Source organism: Oryzias melastigma, linkage group LG16 (assembly GCF_002922805.2).
Source record: "Oryzias melastigma strain HK-1 linkage group LG16, ASM292280v2, whole genome shotgun sequence".
NCBI lineage: Eukaryota > Metazoa > Chordata > Actinopteri > Beloniformes > Adrianichthyidae > Oryzias > Oryzias melastigma.
Window position 1 is genome coordinate 22,795,539 of NC_050527.1, and position 21,628 is coordinate 22,817,166.

The 21,628-nt window shown below is 37.3% G+C and overlaps 1 protein-coding gene across 1 annotated transcript in view; it reads right to left on the reverse strand.

Moving 5' to 3' along the window:
* The window catches only part of bbs9 (Bardet-Biedl syndrome 9), a gene marked incomplete at its 3' end in the record, with an annotated part of 123,314 nt that overhangs the window by 62,301 nt on the left and 39,385 nt on the right, over positions 1-21,628 (reverse strand). Inside the window, 2 exon segments of the mRNA XM_024258633.2 lie at positions 4,072-4,086; positions 14,565-14,669. Of these exon segments, the coding sequence (XP_024114401.1) occupies positions 4,072-4,086; positions 14,565-14,669 (120 nt within the window).

Below are 21,628 nucleotides of genomic sequence, written 5' to 3' on the forward strand. Positions count from 1 at the left end.
CACCTACTCTCGGCCTGAACCACAGCTGTCCGGTGCAAGTGTGAGGCAAACTCTGGCTGCCAAAATCTCGGTTCTCAGTGGTTTTGATGCTTTGTTGTTGGTGGCTCACGTCCATCTTTCTGCTTTTCAGCCTCTAGCTGGCTCCCAAATCTTTGGTGTTTAATTTCCGCTCAAACAGGTGAGCTCAGCATAAAAGCCACGCTGAAAAATGCAGATCATCTGACAGTGAAAATATCCACATCTGCTTTAAAACGATACGAGATCAAGTTTGGACTCTTTCCGAGAAGAATTTATCATTTTGTCTTCTTTTTCCTTAAATTTTTTTTAAATCTAAAATAGTTTATGTAAGTTCTCACCATCTGCTCAACATCAAAAAGATCTTCAATGCAAACTAGAATTTTCCAAACTGTTCTGCTTTGTTATGACTTGAATGTGATGGTAATATGGGTTGGCACGAGGTAGATTGATGAACTGCCTGGCCCTACAAGTCTTAAGCTTGCCCAGGTTGTATTTCATAGTAGAAAGTAGAAAGAAACATATTACAAAAAAAAAACAAAAACCTTGGAATGCTTTTAAAAATGATGATTGCTATGCAAACATCTATAGTTAAGTAAGGGGAAGAATTTGCGACACTTATAGTACATTTTTTATTTTTTCAACCAGACTGTGCAATGCCAATATTTCCTCTAATAACATGGTACACTTTCTTTATCATGCCTTAAAAACATCTGTTCAATTTTGTCAAGCATAAAGTTCTATTTATTACTTTTTTAACTTTCAAGAATATAGAATATGAACCAAAACAGAGACCGAAAATGAAAATTTGGAAAATGAGTGTCTACTTGTACCACTTTTGAGTTTGGCACACACACACACCCACACACAAATAATCAGTAAATCCCCACATTTTTAAAGGGTTTTAATAATTGAGTTTTATAAAGCCTATAATTTTAAAGGGCAAAGTAATCGGCCAAGTTACGATAAAGTAAAATTCTCCATTCACTGTCTATACCTTAATACTGTGCAGGGTCAAGGTGGAGCCTATCCCAGCTCCTGAAGGGCCAAAACTACTGTTTGTCTAACAAATTTGTCAGTTTTTCCAACCTTGTCCTGAGCTTTATTCTGGGGTGGCTCTCCTCACTGAATGTTTTATTTAAAAAAAATAGCACATTTACTCTAATCAAGTGATAAGATCAAACTCTGTGACCTGTGATCTCCCTCCCAATGGCTGATACAGGAAATGAGTCCTTATCGCCTTTAAATCAAAACTGACCAGCGCTGCTGTTGTACCTCTGCTGTTGTATCAGAGGACTGATTTCAATTAGCTGTAATGTGCCGGTGTGTGTTTGTGTCTGTGGTGTGTTGGAGACGGAAAGAGAGACAGGGAGCAGAGTTTATTTGAGTAGCAGACCACTGTCCAGGATCAGGTTCTTACCGCAGCTGCACTGATGTCACTCTGTGTGTGGGTCTTACAAATGTGTGGATACTGCATGTAAAGCATTCTTGAAGTAAATGTAGAGCACCGGGGAGATGATGAAGAAAAAAAAAGAAAGTAAAACCCACTTCAGCTGGGAAACACATTTGGTCACAGGCTGCTATTGGGTTTTCCTAAATGTAAATAGAAAAATCTACCTTAAAAAAAAAAAAAACTATTAGCTCCTGCCAAGTACAGCTAATCAAATGCAACTAATAAACCATCCCCATTAAACACCTGGTTTTGTGTCAACACAAGAAGTAAGTCATAGACATTGTCTTTGAAACTTGGTTTTTCTACTTAACCCATCTGTCTGGGAAGAGTCCTAAGTAGATCTTCAAACAAGGTAAAGTCTATCTTATAAATGCTGTGAAACAGTTATTTGAAAACATTTAAAACTATCTTCAGAAGAAAGAATTCCCCACAAAGCTCATTACTAAAGCCTTAGTCGCATGTGAGGTTGACCTGTATGGACGTTGTGGATTTTTGGTTGTCTGAGCCCGTGGAGGGCTATAGTTCTGTTGAGGCTTGTACACCAAACTCAAGGAACGTCATGCAAGTGTGACAGATGATAATTTAGTCACTGTAGTATAGTTCATCATGGTTCCAAGAAGGCTAAAATCCTATAAACTTCCATTGAGAATCAGACAGTTAGTAACAGTCATTTCATGTGACAGCATAACCATGTTTGCTCTGATGCCTTCTTCTTAACATCTTTTTTCTAATCCGAAGTTTTTTTAAATATTTTTTCTCAGGTATTTTCAGTGGATGACGTCAACACCTTGTTTTGTCCAGTAAAATACACGCCAATGGTTTTTCCCAGGCCTGTTGTAGATGTTAAAGTTAAAGTATCATTATTTGTCACATTACTGGGTCTGTGAAATTTGTTCCCGCATTTGACCCATCCCCTGGGGGAACAGTGACCTTCAGACACAGACACAATCCAAACCCTTCTTGCCAAGTGTCAAGCAGGGAGGCACTGGGTTCCATTTTAGAGTCTTTGGTATGACTAGGCCAGGATTTGAACTCACGACCTTCCAGTAGAACAACTGTAGGATGGATGCCCACACAAACTACCATAACTTCCTAGGAGTCTGGGTGGATGCACTTACCACTTGAACAGTACTAACAGGCTTCCTCGGTGTGAAAAATCCAGAAGACATGCCTGCTTCTAATCTACTTCATCCTTAGGTATGTTGAATAAGTGTTCGCTGTCATCTGTTGCCCACACCATGCCCGTGGGAATTAAAAAAACGTGTATGAAGATACTCAGTCTATGGGCCTACCGATTGGTCTAAAACATTGATATTCCCTGTGGCCACCTGGGTTCCCCTTATGAGTCTGCCTATTTGTTTGCCCACAGACAGCTTGTACCCACCCATGAAGGCAATTGTGACTAACGCTCAAGTCTGACAATAACCTCAAAGAGAAATATTATTTGTCTCACTCTGCAGGTTTCAGTGAGTTTAGTGCCAGAGAATGATCTCATGTTATCTAAAGTTAATGAAAGAATGACTAGAAAAAAGGTCACGAAGAAGACCTTTTGATCTACTAGAAGGTGGCTTGAAATTGCAAACGATCCGCCTTCAAAAAATTTTAAAAAGATCTTTGACAAAAGACTGAAAACAGCAAATATCTGGATGTGACATGTAGAAACAGCCAGCTGTCAAGCACAGTGGTGGAGAGGGTGACGATTTGAGTTTGTTTTGCCACCTTAGAACCTAGACACCTTGCAGCGACTGAGTTGACTTTGGACGTCTCTGCAAAGGAAAATACTCTTGAGGTCTGAAGTGAGCCTTTGAGTGACAGCTAAGAATTCCTTCACACAGGAGACATTGAGAGGATCGTACAGAAAACAAATACTTCATATTATTGCAGGTTACACTGGTTGTGCAAGCCATTAGATCACTGTGTGTACTTTGTTATTAAGGAAATTCTTACTATGTTTGATGAATAATGGCACTGTAATATTTGTGTCAACCGACATCCGAAACGTTTTAGGATTTGGGGAGGACTAGATGTTTTCTTACCAAGTCCAATATGTACTGTAGGTCTATTTACTGTTGTGCATATACTCTGAATTATTGTGATTTGCTCACTAATTATGTTTATTGCGTTTTAGTATTGGTTTGGTGTGCACGTGTTGGTTGGGGTCAAGCACTATGTTAAAGGAAAAGGGGATAAGATGCTTTAAATGTGTTCACAGACGTGCACATAAAGAAAGTCATGTAAAGGTGTTTGCAGGCATCTGTGCGGGTAAAGGACTGTGAACGTGTTTGAAGGTACGTGTGAGACAGATTGGGTTTCTGTGTGAACTGCATCAGGAATAAAAGCATAAATGCACATTTACATTTTCCATAGAGTGAGGAAATGTTTCAGAGAGTGTGTAGCAGCCCTTGCCAGGTATCGCATAACAGGCACATAAGCACAGAGCAGCAGTCTTTTCCTCTGTGTGTTTGGAAAGTATTTAGAGTGCATTTCTGGGAGTATAAGGCGCTGTTTGGAGTGGTTCTCCTAAAAGGCAATAATTATTAAATATACACAATGTAATGCTCTATTTGCTCTAATCTATCCAGCTCTGCTAACAAGACACTTACCCGTAGGATTAAGCTCTGCAGAATGAAAGGAAAGAGAAAAGTTGATTAAAAAATAGGAAAGATCACACAAATAAAAAGCTGATTTTTTTAGTGCTGACTGAGAACAAAGAAGGAAAAAAAATGAACAGTTTGAACATAGTTCCGAAAAAAATAGGGAAAACTAAGATCGTGTTTCATAAAATCAACACATTCTAAAACAAGTTCACACCCATCCATGAAATAACTAAAATCAAAGAAAAAAAAAAATAAATAAAACTGCTATTTATTATATTTTCTGCAAAAAATAAAACAATAAACTAAACTCCTAGAATGACCAACTTCAAACTTTTCTTTTTTTGCTTTCTTGCAGCACTTGGATGGAACAGTAGAGAGGAACATATGAAATCAAATAATGTTTTCTTTTAATTGGCCATTAAAACAGCAACTTATTAAGGTTGACATGTAATCAGCTCTGCAGACAGAGAACAGAAAACACGTTTGTCACTACAGACTAATCCGGATCTTAAAATAGGATTCTGGTGCCTCCATTTTTTTAATGTGAATTTTTTAATATTACAGTGATGGATAATAATGAATGAAGTTTTTACATGTCCATTGGCTTTTGGTTCTGCTTTATTAATTTCTAAACTTGGGAGTGCTCACTTCCTAAATTATGACAAGAACACAATGTAAAAATGTAAGCAGCAAGTAATAAACATCAATTATTCTACAGTTAGTCTATCAACATTGTTAGGCCAAACATTAAGCTACACAATTTAAAAGTTACAGTAATGTATAACTTCAATCACTGTTTTATGATTAGACTTAAAACTGCTACACAAAAATAGGTTCAATTTAGGGACACTTGTCTGCAAGTAGTTCCTCAGCTTTAATCTGAACTTCAACCTTCAATGCGTCTAAAACACCACCACTCTTGTTCCCCCCATGGCATGAGTGAAAGTCACTTTGAGTTAGCCTGCTGAAAGCAGCATGATGTTATAGAAGTTGAGCATGCCCTGTGCAACTCTTAACCATTGATAGATGATTGTTTTTTGGACTTCCACTCGATTCCAGACAGCAGAGCCCTCTTAATGTGATCAAATTCATTTAAGATCAGAGGTTTTGATTTTTGTGTTTTAAATCTAGCAAAGATCACACAACATATGTGAATAAAAACATGTTTTTTCCGTGTTTTATCATTGAAGGGAGTCTTGGAAATCTTCCATTACATGAAAAAGACCAGAAGGGGAAATGTATCAAATTACTTTTTCTTTTCTATCTCTGAAGACTAATCCATCCAGGATGGTTCCTCAGCAGAACAAGGTTTTTACAAATGGTCATCTGGACTTTTCTTTTTTAAGTTGAAGACTTTTTGACTATTGGAGCAGAGGTCCAAAAGTCCAGATTACTGCCATTACTTTTCTTTTAGGTAGAGCATCTCTTATTCTGTATGTGAAGATTCTCGAATCATCCATTAAGGTAAACAGTGCTTAATTAGCGCTTTTCTACCTTGGTTTTTAAAGCAAGATAGGAACTATACTTGCGATCTTCCAATCAGAGGTTGATCACTATACCTCTATACCACTATTGCCACAGGATTCTGTTCTTCAGAGAAACTTGAAAAGGTTACAACAATATGATGCAAACTGGTCCACCTGAAGGGAAAAATAAGGGATGTGGTCTAGTCTAGAGCAGAAGGCTATATGTTTAAGAAAACCCTTCTCTTCTCAAAAGGGTGCCTCATCATAGAAGAACCTCAACATCAAGCCAGGATTTGGAAGTTCACCTGCATCTGGAGTACAGCAGACCCTCCTTTGAAGATAAAGTCACATTCTGAACAGAAAAGACAAATCATTTGAAAGAGTGGTTAAAGGAATCCATCTGTGTCCAAATGGAGAAACCTTTTCATAACAGAAGTTGGGGTCTCAGATGTTTCAGGTTTTCCCAGTTTCATTCCTGTTTTGACATTTTTGCCCAGGAGACTAGAGACCCTTTCACACACAATAAGCTAATAGCAAGAACCCCCACTCCTTCACCACACTGAGACCCCTCTGAGCCAACTACTGTGATGGGCATTGGACCATTGACATTTGTATCTGCTCCAACAACATCTAGTTATGTAACTTTTTACCACACCTTTGAAATAGTCAACATGAATTTCCTACCAGCAGTTACAACTAAAGAAGCTTCCACTGAGCAGTGAAATGTTGTTTAGATCAACCTTAAAATCCTGAGTCCCTGAAGACCAGAATCCTCTAATCTCTCATGATCCTAGTTTCTGCCGTATTTTGCGAGCTGCTCTGGGATTAAAGGAGTCGCTCTGATGCTTCTCTAACCTCCAGGCCACAGCAATAGAAGTCTGTGAGATCATGCCATGATTTGATTGGTTGAAGAGGATTTCCTGAATAAGAAGCAGATGGCGGGCTGCAGTCGAGGAAAAGGCTCTGAGGCTCAGAGTCACAAGTTCATGTCTTGTTGAAAGTCACGCTTCCTGATGTCAGTCTCTTTCCTGTAAAACCTCAGGCTCTGAATCATTCTGCCCTCTTCTAAAAAAAAAAAAAATACATCAACGTGTATTTGAAGTTATAATATACAGATGCTGAATCATTTACTAAAGCCAAATTAGTACAGAAAAAAAACATATGTTAACATTCTAAGATGTTCTGACAAAAAGTGGTAAGAGCTGTTTATTAGAGACAACTGCATTAAAGTCAAAGTTTATTATAGAATGAAAAAATGAACAAGTTCAGACTTCTTAAAAGAATCGCTGGAATGGTTCTAATGCTATGTTCACACTGCCATCAGCAAAACACATTCTGGCCGCCACTTCTACAGAAAAGTCCATGTACATGTGCATAAATGCATGTTTCGAACCTCTGCGACGTGCCCCGGAACACCTCCCCAGGGAGGCGTTCAGGAGGCATCCAGACCAGATGCCCGGTCCACTACAACTATACTCTGAACTGTCTCCGGGTGACCGAGCTTCTCACCCCATCTCTAAGGGAGCGCCCACTCACCCTCCGGAGGAAACTCATTTCAACCGCTTGTAGTCGGGATCTCGTTCTTTCAGTCATGACCCAGAGCTCATGACCATAAGTGAGTACTAGCATGGAGATTGACCTGTAAACAGAGGGCTTTGCTTTCTGACTCGGCTCTCCACAACAATGGACTGGTGCAGCGAGCACATACCGATGGATGTCAGCTCTAAACCTAACTAAAAATAAATAGTGAAATATTGTTCTGGTACAGTCTTGGGATATTTTGCGATACATATACTATCGTGAGACACGTATCGCGAAATGTATCGTGTTGCCAGACTCTAGCCAATGCACACCCCTACTAAAACCGGATAAAGAACTCATGTTTAGCATGATGCATGTCAAATGACCAACGTGCATGTAGCATTATATATAAATAAACTAAAGAAAAAAGAAAGAAACTTAGAGCCAAGGAATTGCTTTTTTGTTATTTTTTTTAAAGAGGGTCAATAAGAAATTCTGGGTCATCTTCAAAAAAAAAATCTGCAGTAGCTTTAATCCCTGAATTTTTTTTACTCCGAGATTAAAATTAGAGACGGAATTATTTGAGGACAATAAAATGCGGAAATTCTCATCATTATCCCCATGAAACTAATTTTCTTTCACATATAATCAAGTGAACAAAATCAAACCAAAAACCTTCACAAACATTATGTTTTGCAGTAAAACAGGACCTTAGTACATTACAGCCATGTCAGCTGTAAGGGGCTCCTTTATTTAAAAAAATATTTTTAAGTCCCATTGTTCTGCTTGAATTGCACCAAAGTGAATCGTTCCTCCCACATCCGTTGCTTCTCTGTACCTACTTGTGATGCAGTTAACTGAGGCTAAACAAGTGCTGCATGGGCTAAATTGTGAACTTGGGGTTAAACACAATGGAGCAGGTGTCAGTCAGCTGACTATGATCCTTGTTTCCTGTTTCCAAGTACACAGTAAAAGTAGCGTCTCTCATCGTGAAAGAAGAAGAGTAAAAGTTTATTGAGCGTGTCTTTCTTTCACTGGCATTTAGCAACTGCTGTCCAAAAAAACGCTCTGAGGTCATTCAAATAACGGTGAACATTGTAAAAGGACGATGATCCACAGCCAGCAAGTGAATCCATGTAGTAAAAGTTAACAAAGGAAAAAGGAAAGTTTTTGTACTAGGCTGAGCCAAACTGAGGTCTCGAACCCAATTGAAATGCTGGTGATAGATGCAGAGATTCACACATAATCGTAAACTGAAGCCCAGCCACCAATGGTACGATCAAATGGGAAAAACATCAATATTGAATGGAGTCCTGATACTTTTATACTGTATATATATATATATATATATATATATATATATATATATATATATATATATATATATTGTCTGACACATAGGACAAAAAACAATGACTTGACTGCCTTTTTCTGCACTCTCCTATACGTGTATCTTAGTACCATGAAATATTGCATGGAACAAGTGAAACATTTAAACCTTTGCAGTTTTTGATGTAGCCGTTTAAACAGAGTGACAGAATGACATTTTCAAAGAGGAAAATCTAAGTAAAACAAAGGAAACCCCTCACATTGATGGCTGAACTACCTCAAATACATGGTCAACCTAAAACCAATAAATCCCTGTAATATTTTCATACTAAGTAGTATTATTTAATCCTAAAATGCTAACTCCTGTCTGGGACTCAAATTACCCATCATCCCTGCCAAACAAAAGAGAGAAAGCAGAGCTGAAAGAGAGAAAAAAAGGAAAGAAAACATTTAAAGTAACACAAAAAATTGAGAAATGAGGGTGGAAAAGGACAAGAAGGAAAGAATGAACAAATTAATATTGAGTGAAAAAGACACAAAATAATAAAAAAGGCAAATGCACATGCACACACACACACAGGTGCAACTGTAAGCCAGCTGCCAGCCACTCTTCAATTTGTCACTTCTGTTCTGGTGGAGAAGTTTGGCTGAAATGTAGAACCATTCACTAGTATGGCACAAATTTGGCAAAACATGGCATTGCTTTGAGCCACTTTTATACTGATGAGTGATTCAGAAAATATTCTTTAGGACAAAAAAATGCACAAAAATTATTCTTTATATCAAGCTCCAGCAATTAAATTTTTGTTTGGCCTCATCAAACGTCTATCTCAGTCTTTTTTTTTTTTAAACTTCAATTAAAAAAAGGAAAACTAGTAACAAGTTTGGAGGGAGGCAAACCTCAAGAATCTAAAAACAAAATTAGGAACTTTAAAATATTATCAAAGTTTTTTGAAAACCAGTGAAAGCTGATTTGCACAGGTGGTTTGACAGAGTTTTACGCCGGATGCCCTTCCTGACACAACCCTGTATTTTCAAGGCACAGGGAGACTCATATATTTTTTTATACAAATATCTATCTATATGATTTTAGTTTCTGTCAAGTCTATTCTTTGGGTGGACAGTTTAGACAAAATAAAAACAGCAATATGCTTTAGATATTTATGGTTTACTTCCAAAAATCTCTCTGTGTAAAGCTACGGACACACCAGTTCAAGGACCCGCGAAACACAGGTTCTTGCATGCTCATTTAGCTCATGGAGTTCACATTGGAAGGCAAATCTTGTTTTTCTGTTGCTACTGTTTACTAATGCATGTCCAGCACATACAGTTGGAAGAGGCTTGATACCAAATGTCAAAATGTCAAAGCAGTACACATCTTCCATTTTTTTCAGCTCTATTCCATTATAAAAAGATTTGGTGTCACAATTCTGGCCAGGTACAAACCGCAAATAAACTATTCAGAATTAACCGCACCCAGTTTTGCAGGTTTTGTAATCTATTCATCAACAGAAAAAAACTTTTTTTTTGAGAATTGTAGCCATCCAACAAGCAGGCATACACGCAATAGAACGTACAAAATTAAGCAAAGCTTGAAATTTAACCCATACAGACTTCAGTCTTTGGCCAAATTTGAATTCCTCCCCAACCCATATGTTTTCCCTCTACCCCTCCAATTGCAGTGGTATTTTGAGCTTTAGTGGCATCTGAAATTGCTTCTTTTTTTTTAAGTGAAAGGGGAAGGGACATAAGGCTGCATATCCCTCCGCCAGTATTTGGTGATCTGCGTTGCGCCATTACACATTTCTTCACGTGGGTCTGCTCTAAAGCACAGAAACTTACATCTAAATGTTAGTAATGAATTTTGTTTTAGCGTTACTTTTTAAAGCTATAAAACGGATGTTATGTATTTTCTGAGCGCTGGTGGTTACCTACTAACGTAGCTGACCAGCAACTATTGCTTGAGGTTTAGTAACGTCCAAATTTAGGACACTATTTTTCCATAACTCTTCGCTTGGAGGGCGGGATGTAGGGGAGGGAGAAGCATTCAGATTCTAACTTTGCGTCAATGATTATTCAAAACCAGCTAAAAGAACAAAGAAAGACTTGAAAAATGCTTTAGGAGATTTAACTTTTGCTTCCAATCAAGTGGGAACAAGTCTATTAGATTTTTTTATTTATTGTTTACATTAATCATGTAGGACAAAAGCCTGATTAAAGCTATATTAATATTGTGTATTCTCTACAGATGTATAAACACAAGTATCAGGTCATAATGGTTTAACCCTGTTAACACCGGAGATGTCGCCAGCAACACCTAAATAACACGTGATGTAACTTCTCGGGAGTTCACGCAATCAACGCGAATCAGCTGATTCTGACGTGGAGAAAGAATCCACGAAAGAATCAGTTGATTGTGTAAACGGTTGAAGAGTTATGATAGTGGAAAAAATATCAACACTGGAGCTAAAGCTTTGTTCAATAAGGGTTAATGCAGTTTTACCAACTTGGTTAATAGTCAACAGAGGCCCCTGGTCAGAAGAAGAAACAGTTGGGAGTTGAGGCCGTAGGAGACATCTACCATTTTACAATGTTTTTTTCATTGACGTATTTGGAGCAGCTCATGAGAAAACGGTTGGTTCAAAAGTGCCTTATCTCACAATCTGAGGCAATCTTGTAATACACAAGAACTGAATTAGTCATTCTTTGGCTTTTGGCCTAACATTCCTCCAAATCTGTAGCCACACACTAACAAAGAAAGCTAAGAACATGATCTGCTTGGCAGAGGTAATGAGGAACACCAACGAAAATTCCTCACTAATGGATTTTTAGAGCTGGTAGTCAAAAGGTACAAAACCCAGCAGCTCCCTGAGACATGAACATGTGGCCATGTTGGTCACTCTGACAAGCTCAATTAAACAGGAGAAAACAATAAAGACTGCCAGTTAACTTCCTCACTTTCCACATGAACTGGCTTAGCAACCAATGAATCATGGCTGGGCGTATTTAATGGAAAGTACCAGCATGGTCCTACTTTTTCTTGACTGCTCAGATGAAAATGGCCTTTGTGTTTGCGATCTAACAATGTTACTGTTAATACCAGGTGATCACTTGATCCTTCTCAAGTGTGAAGCCCTCTCTTGGGGTATTTAGAAAATCACAGAAGGGCACTAATGAAATTCTTTCTAGATTGTAACAAGTCTTGCCATCATCAGGCATCCTTTGAAGGGTTTAGGAAGGCAATAGTCTTCTTAAATGTCAAAGTCTTTGTGGAGCTTAAAGGAGGACACAGTAGCCTGGGGCTTGGATGGGTGGAACATGGGTGGGTGGCGTAAAAGACTAATCACCCCTGGGTGGCAGAGGATACAAAGTGATGCATTCCTTCCAGGCTAGGAGAGCATTTAAGGGATGAGGGCTGATGAGACGTTTCTGGAGATTAGCATTGGAAGACTTAAAAAAAAGGTTTGAAACATCACTTTCTTACATTCCCGCCCATTTATTTTTTTTTTATTTTGAAAATTGAACTCTCTAGAGCAGAATCAAGAAGACAGGTGAGTGTATGACTTTTTTTTTATTAATTTGTGTTCTTGTTTTTCACTAAACCAATGAACTATTTTTTTTGTTGTTCTTTGCAATCCAGAATGTTCTACAAACAGTCATTGCTTTCTATTTTTGATCCATATCTAAGTCCACTTTTTATGTTTGCTCTTGTGTTTTTAAAATGTTATAGTTTCCATCTATCTCCTAGTTTATACAAATATCCGGTTCCATTTCTCCTGCTCGTGAAGTCAAGAAAGGTGTGCCACAGGGTTCGGTTCTAGGTCCTATTTTGCTCTGTATTTATATTAACAACTTGTGTCAAAACTTGCCAAATGCATATCATCTTTATGCTGATGACACTGTCATTTACAGCTGCTGTAAGTCAACAGGACAAAGCATTTGAGTTTTTACAATCTGCTTAAATGTTATCCAGTCTTGTCTAAGATCACTAAAAATGGTTTTAAGTGAATTTGGTAAACAAGCATTCAGTTTTTCTGCTGCCTTTGCCTGAAACTCTCTTCAAACTCAATTAAAATGCTCTGAACTGGCTTAATTTAGATTATTCAGTGCCTTTCTGTTTAACAAAGAAACAGATTATATCCTACACTGTCCATTTTTCTAATTTTCACTGTTAACAAATACACTAAATAAGTACTGTACCCTATTTATTGAAATGCTGCTCATAACTTTTGCACATCCCAAATAATGTCTTGATATATTACCTTGTAAAAACATGATGTCACTTTGTAATACCTAAACTTTAAATTTTATATTGTCATCTGTTGATTTGTATTTGTTTTATACTTTAACTGTATTTATGAGATGTGTGCTGCTGACCTCTTTCCCAGGTCACCCTTGAAAAAGAGATCCTGATCTCATTGGATTTTCATTTGATTAAAAAAAGGCAAATTAAGAATAAAAAAAAATCTAATTCAATGTTAAAACTTCAATTTATAAAGTCACATAGAAATAGTTGACCTCATCTCCAAGTTTCATTCCTCCATGTGTCTCTTTGCTCCTCTCTTTAAAACCTATTCCAATGTTGCCAATGCCGTTTTTAGCCTTTTTTGAAGTCTCATTGTCTAGGACAGAAGCAGTAGTTCATTAGAAATTTACCTCTGAATTGTGGGCAGGGCCATTGGAACGGAGTCCCCCCCTTCCGGGTGCTGAGAACTCTTAGCAGTGAGCTTAGGCCTGCTGTTGCCCGCGGAACAGATTTTCAGTGTCACAAATAAGCTCCTTTTCATTTGCATTTTTTCGTCTGATCCTGATCCACAATGATTTATTTCAATGAAGAAATTCTCAGAAATGTAATTTTTAACTTAATTTTCTTCTATATGTTCTCCATCATCAGAAAAATGCCACAAAAAAGTTCAAAACACCCAAAACACAATTTTAAATCAGAATGGGTCTTAAAGTTAAACCCTGTCGTAGTTATTCTTTTTACACAGATAAACTGCTTATTATGGACTATCTGCAAGTGTACTGGCAGCTAAAAGCCCACTGAAAAACCCCGGACTCCTTATGTTTAACTATTTTTAGCATCACAATAACTCCCAACAAGAGAAACAGACTTTTCCATATTTCCAGACATTTCACATTAAATATGCTTCTGGGGAGGAAAAGCTGTTCCACCTACACAGTCCTGCCAAAGGAAACAATAGCATAAAAACATGCTTTTTTTTCCTGACCTGATTTCCAAACTTTTTCTCTTTTTTTCAAAGGTCTGTGACATTTGAAATACAAAGTGGTTTTGTTGCTTTAGAAAGTAATATCTTCCAGAAATATTGCGAGGCCTGGAAACAGATGCCTGACGAAGGAAGGGGCTCATCTGGAAAGGGCCCAGATGTCCGTGTGCCTGTTCAGCACAACAGATGGTGTTCGGCGCTGTCGCACAACCAGGATTTGATGTTTTAGACAAGTCAGCTGCTAAAATCATCCCACCATTTACAGATCCTTTTCAGGCTAATGCAGAAATAATGTCCACTTTAGAGACAACTTTTACATTGTGGGTATAACTGTCTTTTTAACCATGTTTAAGACTGATTGCAGAACAAATTGAAGTAAAATCTGATGCATGCTTACAGTTTTAGCTCTTACTGAGACAGATATGGTATTGGATGCTGTCAACAATAACACAGGAACACAGTGACTGTCCATAATCAGGTATTATCTCCAAGAAGGAAGTCCTGGTTTTGCACTTTGCTGCTGAGTGTTTCAACAAATAAAGAAAGCATGATGAAGTAAATTTGAAATTAAGAATAATGGCCTGATGCTCTGCAGGAAGAAAAAAAAAGTCTTTTTAATGTTTTCTGTGGTTTGGCAAAGTGTGAAACATTCTTTTACCGCAATTATGCTTCTTCACAGAAAGCTGTTACTGCATTACTGCTACTGCCAACTCAAAGAGTATTCTTTAGTGAAGTCTCAAAGGAATAGGAAATAAACTGAGCAGGCAGTGTCCCGAGGCAACTCCAAGTGTTAAGAAAAGCCAAGTTGGGAAGGAGAAGTGGGTTTGTGTTGTGACAGAAACTCATTACAAGTGAACAATAGTAGCTAACAACTCTGGCTGCTATTTTCTGTGAAATTAAAGGCTTTAGCCTGTAGAGGGCCTGTTAAAACTTGGAATAAAAAACTGTTTCTTACCTGTTGGCGAGCTGTAGGAAATGATGATATCTCCCGTCAGGTCAGCAGGGGGGTACCGGCCATTGAGGAAAGCTGAAAACTCCACAACTTTTTTTGAACCGACACCTGAAAACAGAAGAAGTTAGGTTTAAAATGAAACACTAAAATAAGCAAATAATTATGTTTTCCCTTGTCTGATTGCTGTGTTATGAATTTTCTGACCCATAACACTGAAATATTGACTCTATTGAAGTTAGTTCAGGAAAAAATGATTTGAGCTTATTCATAGGTAGCTGCACAAAAGCCATTCCCCTTAACCTTTGACCCAAACTGTTCCAGATGAAAAACTGTTAAAGAAACGACAATAAGATTAAAATATTTCATATTTCATTTTGATAATTAGTTGTGCCTAACAAGGAAATAAATAAAATAAAAATTAAAAAAAGGGGGGCAACTCAAAAGTTCTACATTGAGGTTTTATTTTAAATTTTGTCAGATTTGAAGGGTGAATAATACCAGTTCTAACCCGAGCAAACCCAAGTATTGTCAAACATCACTGTCAACAACAGTCCATATTATATTGATTTACAAGTTTACAATTTGACTTTGTTCATCATTTACCTTGATTTGACTAAATAGAAATTATTATTGTTATTATTCAGAGCCAAACTTTGGTTTAAAAAATAATTTATGTGACTAGTAATTAAATTTGAACCAAGGTAGAATATTCATAGAAAAATATATAAATTGATTAATTTTATTGGTTTTTTTTTCTAAGAGAAAATCTGATTTTTTTTTTCTATACTCAGTCTTAACAGAGAAAAATGTCCATGTTTTCCTCATCATCAATGAAAAAGAAATTTCAGCAGCCAGCTTTTATTTTGTATTTAGTCTTGCATTAGTGCGAATATTACAGTTTCATTTTAGTAGAACCAAAAAAAAATGATGCTTGAACAAAAACCTAATGCACCATTTTTAGATAGTACAGCTGATACCTTCTAGACTATTTAAACTAAACCCACACATGTGGTTAAGCATTGCTTAAACGCCATAGTTTCTAATTTAAATAGATCATTTTCAAGCTTTATTTTTGAGCTGTATTTTAGGAGAACACAAAACATTTTTGCGTCATTAAGCATGGCCAACATTCAGTTCTACACCCTAAAAACCAACAGTGAGAAGGAGAGAAAGCTGAGCAGAAAAAGCAGGGATCAAATACAGACAGAGAGGAAAGGATATATTACTGCTAATGGCTCCATGCAGACACACACATACACACACACTAACAGGGTGGGGTGGTGGTGTAATGGGCCGTGATATTTCTGAGCCCGGTCAGTTACAGGTGACTGAGTATGAGTGTGTGTGTCCAGTGGAAGTGCATGACATCGCATGAGAGTAAGTCCTGGAAGTGAGGAGAGTGTGTGAACACTTTTGGCGAGCACATTTCAACATGTAAGACAGACGAGCGGAAAAACATAATAATAGTGGGAATACTTACTTTTCAAGAGGAAATAAATTACCAAAATGTAATTGAATTTCTTAAAACTTTTCAGAATGTTCAAGCTATATTAGCATATTACAGTTTCTCTCTTTGCTTTAAATCCTACATCATTTCTTTATATCCTCAATTTCTTCCTCTTTTCCTCAATACCCCTATTTCCTTCTTAAAACCTTCAAAAAATTCTCCTATAAAGTTGAGGTTTGAAAAAGAAAAGAAATACATTTTAAATAAATACCCATAAAACATAGAAATTAATGCTTTATGACTAATTCATAAAGTTAGATCAAAATTAAATATTTAAAATAGGAAAAAAGCTCACTTTTAACTGTGCTGTCATGGTGAATTACAAGGGAAAAAGTGGTAATAAACAAAAAAATATATAAATCAAGTACAATGGAAACACAAAAGCATAATCAGTAATATTCAAACTTAGTTATAAGCAAGAACAACCGGTAACTTTTTTAAGAAAAACTTTCTCTCAACTCCTTGTATTTCTACCTGACCTCTGTTTTCTCAGGCTTTCTCTTTTCGCCGTCCCAGCTGCTCCGACTTTCTTGTCACCGCCTGTCAACAGAAGGCTTTTAACCTGTGTGCCCTGAAGGTCACGCTGGTCAGACTGGTTTAAGTGTGGCTTTAAGTGTTCCCATTCCCATTAAGACTAACAAACAAAACCAAAGAAGACATAAAGTAATCCCTCTTCCTCCGTTTTTCCTTTTCTCCTTAGCTTTTCACTTGGGCACATCTGGACAAGCCTGAGCGCTGGTGTGGACTTAAACCTTCCAGCTTAAAGGTAGCATGTCTGGGGGACCTCAGAGTCCTGACCCAGCATGACTGCTCACACTGTTCTCAGATGCATTACTTCTACTTCCTACAAAAAACTACTATATATGGGCTAAAAATCACAGGTTCTACTTCCTGTCCTGAGACTTTTCCACAAACCTCACAAATTTGTCACTTTTTTCTGCCGCTGCACACTCTTCATCGTCATAAAAATGCTTTTTTTTTTGCTTTTAAGTACACATGTCAGCTGTACACATATCTGTATGTGAATTTAGCTGCCATAAATGGAAGTTTGTGTGGACTTACAAGCTCAATAACTAAGCTCACACTGATAAGTTCTAAAGAAAAATTCACCATTTAAATTTGAAAAAAAGGTAACTTTAAAGAAAATTTCTGTTGCATCATAGCTAAATAACCTCAGAATTTGTATTCACCTCCCTTTGATTCTCTTAAACTTCCACATTTACTGCTCTTGTTGGGCGTGTGCATGTCTCAGTGCAAAATGCAGCGCTGGTCAGATCAAGACTCAAGCCCTGCTACTTGACAGCTCCTGTTAAAGTGACGATTTTCTTTTAGGGAGGGGTCAGAGGTCAAGAGGGGTGTAGATGGAGATCATTACCGCACAAGAAGAAAGGAGCGCGTGTTCGTCAATCTTCTCCTCTTCGTGTGTAAATCATTTCAAAAACAAAATATTGACAGATTAATCAAACAAATCCAAGCTTTGCTACTGGTTTGCTTCTTTACGAGCGAGCAGATGGAGGTGTGTAAAGTCAGGCAGCATTAGCTCCAGCAGCATAACACAATCGCTGGCTATTGGTCTGGTGTTAAACGCTGACCTTTCACCTTTTAGCAGGTCAGAATTAGGTCGTCTCACTGTGTAGGGTCTTCTGTCAAACACTAAAACTTTCACTAAAAACAAAAAGTCATCAATAAACTCTCTAACTGGATCCCTTAACTTTAAAAATGCTAAGTAAAAAACAGTTTTGTGTTTAATATTTACTTTTTGACGAGAATTGCAAGTTTGTTGAATGTGGCCGATGGGGCCAAGAACTTAACTACCAAGAAGAAGACTGGGAGAAGACTTGATTTAATTGTTTTAAACAGATCATAATGACCGGATGCAAGAGGTAGATTGTCTTAAAGACCCACTAAGATAAAAATAGTTTTGTAGGTGTTTTTGACATGTTTTGTGGCATTTTTCTGATGATGGATGACAGATCTAAAGAAAATTAAGCTTTTTTTTTTCTTTTTTTTTAATAGTGGTGAGTCAGACGAAAACATTTCATTTAAAAAGGTTGTAGTTGTGACATAGAACCTATAGTGGCAAGCCACAAGTGCCCTACTCCGTTCCATTCTCGTAGAAAAATAGATCCATGAACGTTTTTATTATCCTCGTCTGAGCTGGCATTTGGTTCAAAACTGTACTGCTGGATAGCTCCATTATTGCTCCCCATTTTTGTCGTACTGGTAATTTCAGGTTGGGGTTGTGGGAGAGCACGTTAACAGAGCAGAGAGCTCACAGTAATGGAGAGGGGAAGAGGGGCGGGGTTGCTACGCGCCAATGGTCCCGCCCACAACTCGGAGGCAAATTTCTTAAGAACGACTTCCGCGTTACAGAAAAATGTCCTAGAAAACACCACAGATTTTAAAAATTTTGGCTAAAAACAGCACATAATCATAATGAAAAAAAAACACTGGACATGCTATTTAAATAGCTCAAAAGACAATTAAAGTGGGTCTTTAATGTATTTAAAATGAGTTTTAAAAAATGATAAATTAGTTTTTGATGCAACAAAAACAACACAAATGCAAAGCCACAAAAAATAAAGTTTATTTTGGTAAAAGAAGTGAGACATGTTCTGATTTAAAAAAAAAAAAAAAAACATCAAGTCATTTTGCTTCAAGTACTTTTGATTTAATTTGAATAATAGTTTGATTTTGAATTTGATTTTTTTCAATCATTTATATTTGTTTTGTTTGAAAAAGAAAATATTGTACCTTTTACAAATAAATTGAAAAAAATCCAAAGAGGTAAAAAAAAATAGGCTTTACAACAGAGCAAAAAAATAGAAAAGGGGGTAAAAATATGAAGAGATGGAGAGTGAATGAGCACAAAAAAGAGGGAGGGAGTGGGACTCATGAGTGGGAACAAAAATCAGAACAAAGGAGGCAGTGTGCGGTGAACAGGCGATTGAGTCGCCATCTGAGACGAATAAAAACTGGAATAACAATAAAAGTCAGAAGGCGCTACCTCCCCTCCTCTTTACTTAACCTTCTCCCTGTGTGCTTGTATGTTTGTGCACACATGCTACACTTTTGTCCCGTGTTCTTTTTTTTTGCACTCTACAACAAATCTCTGCCAAAAGGTCGGGAAAAACCAGGTTTGACATTTGCACTTTAATAAACACACAAATTCACAAAAAAAGCAAGAACACACCGAGCTATGGAATCAAAGACACATGGGGCGAGCTGGCTACTACACACACACACACACACACCCTTACACACCCCCCTCACACACTGATGAAGACACAAAACTTCATTGGCTTCACCAGTTTTAACTCATCATAAAACGCCTTTTACACTTCAAGCACCGCAAATTGAGAGCTGGACAATCTAAATGGTTAAGGGACTCAGATTTTAGCAACACATTTGGTAAAAATGACTTAGAAATACACGGATGGGCAAACGTGCATGTATGTGAGACATAAAGGTGCTAAACTTTCTTCTGTGCTGCTTGTAGCTGATAGGATGAATGCAGGATGCTGTGAGCCTGTCTGTTTTAGCCTGTTGATGCTGTATTTCTGAATGTGAGAGGAACCAACATCAGGATCATCTGTTTGTTAAGAGTAAGAACAATAGATGATTCATATTTGAGTCTCCAATATTTTTCAATGGCCAGTGTATTAGGGGGTAAATAGTCATATTATTGAAAAAGATCGCCAGAAGATTTTGAAAACTCTAAGAAAAGAACACAATCACATAGTTAACCACATGGAGATATAAAATCAAAAGCATGTTATATATATATAACCAATATAAGTTAAGTTTAGTCTAAATTTAAAAAGTGGTTTATACAAATGAACATCCTGTGTGTCAGAGGGCCTATAACCTCCTGTTGTAACAGTAAAATCTTTCCAACACAAGAGGCCTTGAGTCCTTGTCTGCTTCCTCAGCTGTTCTGTTCAACAGGACAAGTTAACAAAAAAAAAGCAACAAAAAACAGTGGCTGGTGGTTGGAAATGTTCCTAATAAAAATAAAGAAAAACAATAATAATAAAAAAAAAATTGGCTTGTGGGGAAAGGAAAGTTGACTATTTTAAAAAGCTGCAACCTCACATCTAGATTTTGAACATTACGTCTTCAATGATTGTGGGTGTTTATGCCTCGTTTCCACTGAGCGGTCCAGTACAGTATGGTAAGGAGTGGTACGGTACAGTGCAGTTAGTATTGGCAGTTTGATATTGTTTAATGGCTCCATTTTACAATGGAAACACTCAAAAATACCGGACCACAACGTACTAAACTGCTTAGTAGAAACAAAGCTTTAAGCTTCATTTCCACTGAGTGGTCCAGTACGGTACGGTTAGGAGTGGTATGGTACGGTCCAGATAATTCTGGCGAGCGTTTCCACTCAATTAAGCCACGTTTCCACTGAGCGTTTTGTTTTCACGCGCATGCATGGTGTAAATTGCTAATGTCATTGCATCATTGTAGTGCGATGACTTGAAAAAACAGTTTGGATATCTTCAGCGTTTGCAGTTCCACCACAGACTGAGTTTTGCTGTTGTTTTCATGCATTTTCAATATAGACTCTAGATCAAAGACTAAGAGTACACAGGAAACCGGAAAACCCAGAAGGATTACAAAGTCTGGAAACGTTATCTTAAATGAGCGCTATTTTGGTTGGCTTTTAATATCTTCGTCCTTTTCTGCCAATCAATGAGCGTCTACATCGGCTCCGCGGTCTACTTTTCAATGGACCTACAACCTATGGGGGCCCCAAGAAGTACGGTTTGGTACTGTTTCATGGGTCCATTTTACAATGGAAACACTCAAAATACCAGACTAGACCGCTCAGTGGAAGCGAGGCTTTAAGAACCAAAGAAGAAAAAGAAAAAAATGAGCAACAAACATTTGATGTCTCCTTTGAATAAGATCAATTTCTTTCAAAAATAGACAGGGTATATTAACACCAAGGCTCTATGTTTGTTAGGATGGTCTGTTTTATTAGAGCAGGTCCATATTTTTTACCTAATCTGTGGAAAGACAAACTAATGAACTAAACAGTCCACATGAAACAAATTGTGCCTGAAAAAATTGATTTTGGTTTCTTCAGATCTCGCTCAGTTGAACCAAGTTGGACAATTTTAGATCAAATGTACCTTAACTTATAGACAACAGTGGCTTTGTATGTCAAAGTGAAAGGAATGGAAAAAAGGAGCCACTAAAAAAAATTAGAAATGTAAAATTCTACTTACATTTTAAACACCACCCATTTCCCTAACATGCATAGAGGTTTAAAGAACAAACAAATAAGGAAAAAAAAACTGTACAGGCAGTCGAGAAAGGGCAACATCACTGCCCGATAACCACCATAAAATGGACTGAATAAAATTGGAGCAATGCTTATAAAAAGCTGCAAACGTTGTTTAAACTGGTGCCCTGCCACCTGCAACTGACCCAGAATGAAGTTTTATGTACATACACATGTTTTATTCTACTCCTAATTTTGTATAAATATATTTTCAGACAAACATTCAATCTTCTAAAACCTTTTACGCCATTACACATATTACCAAAC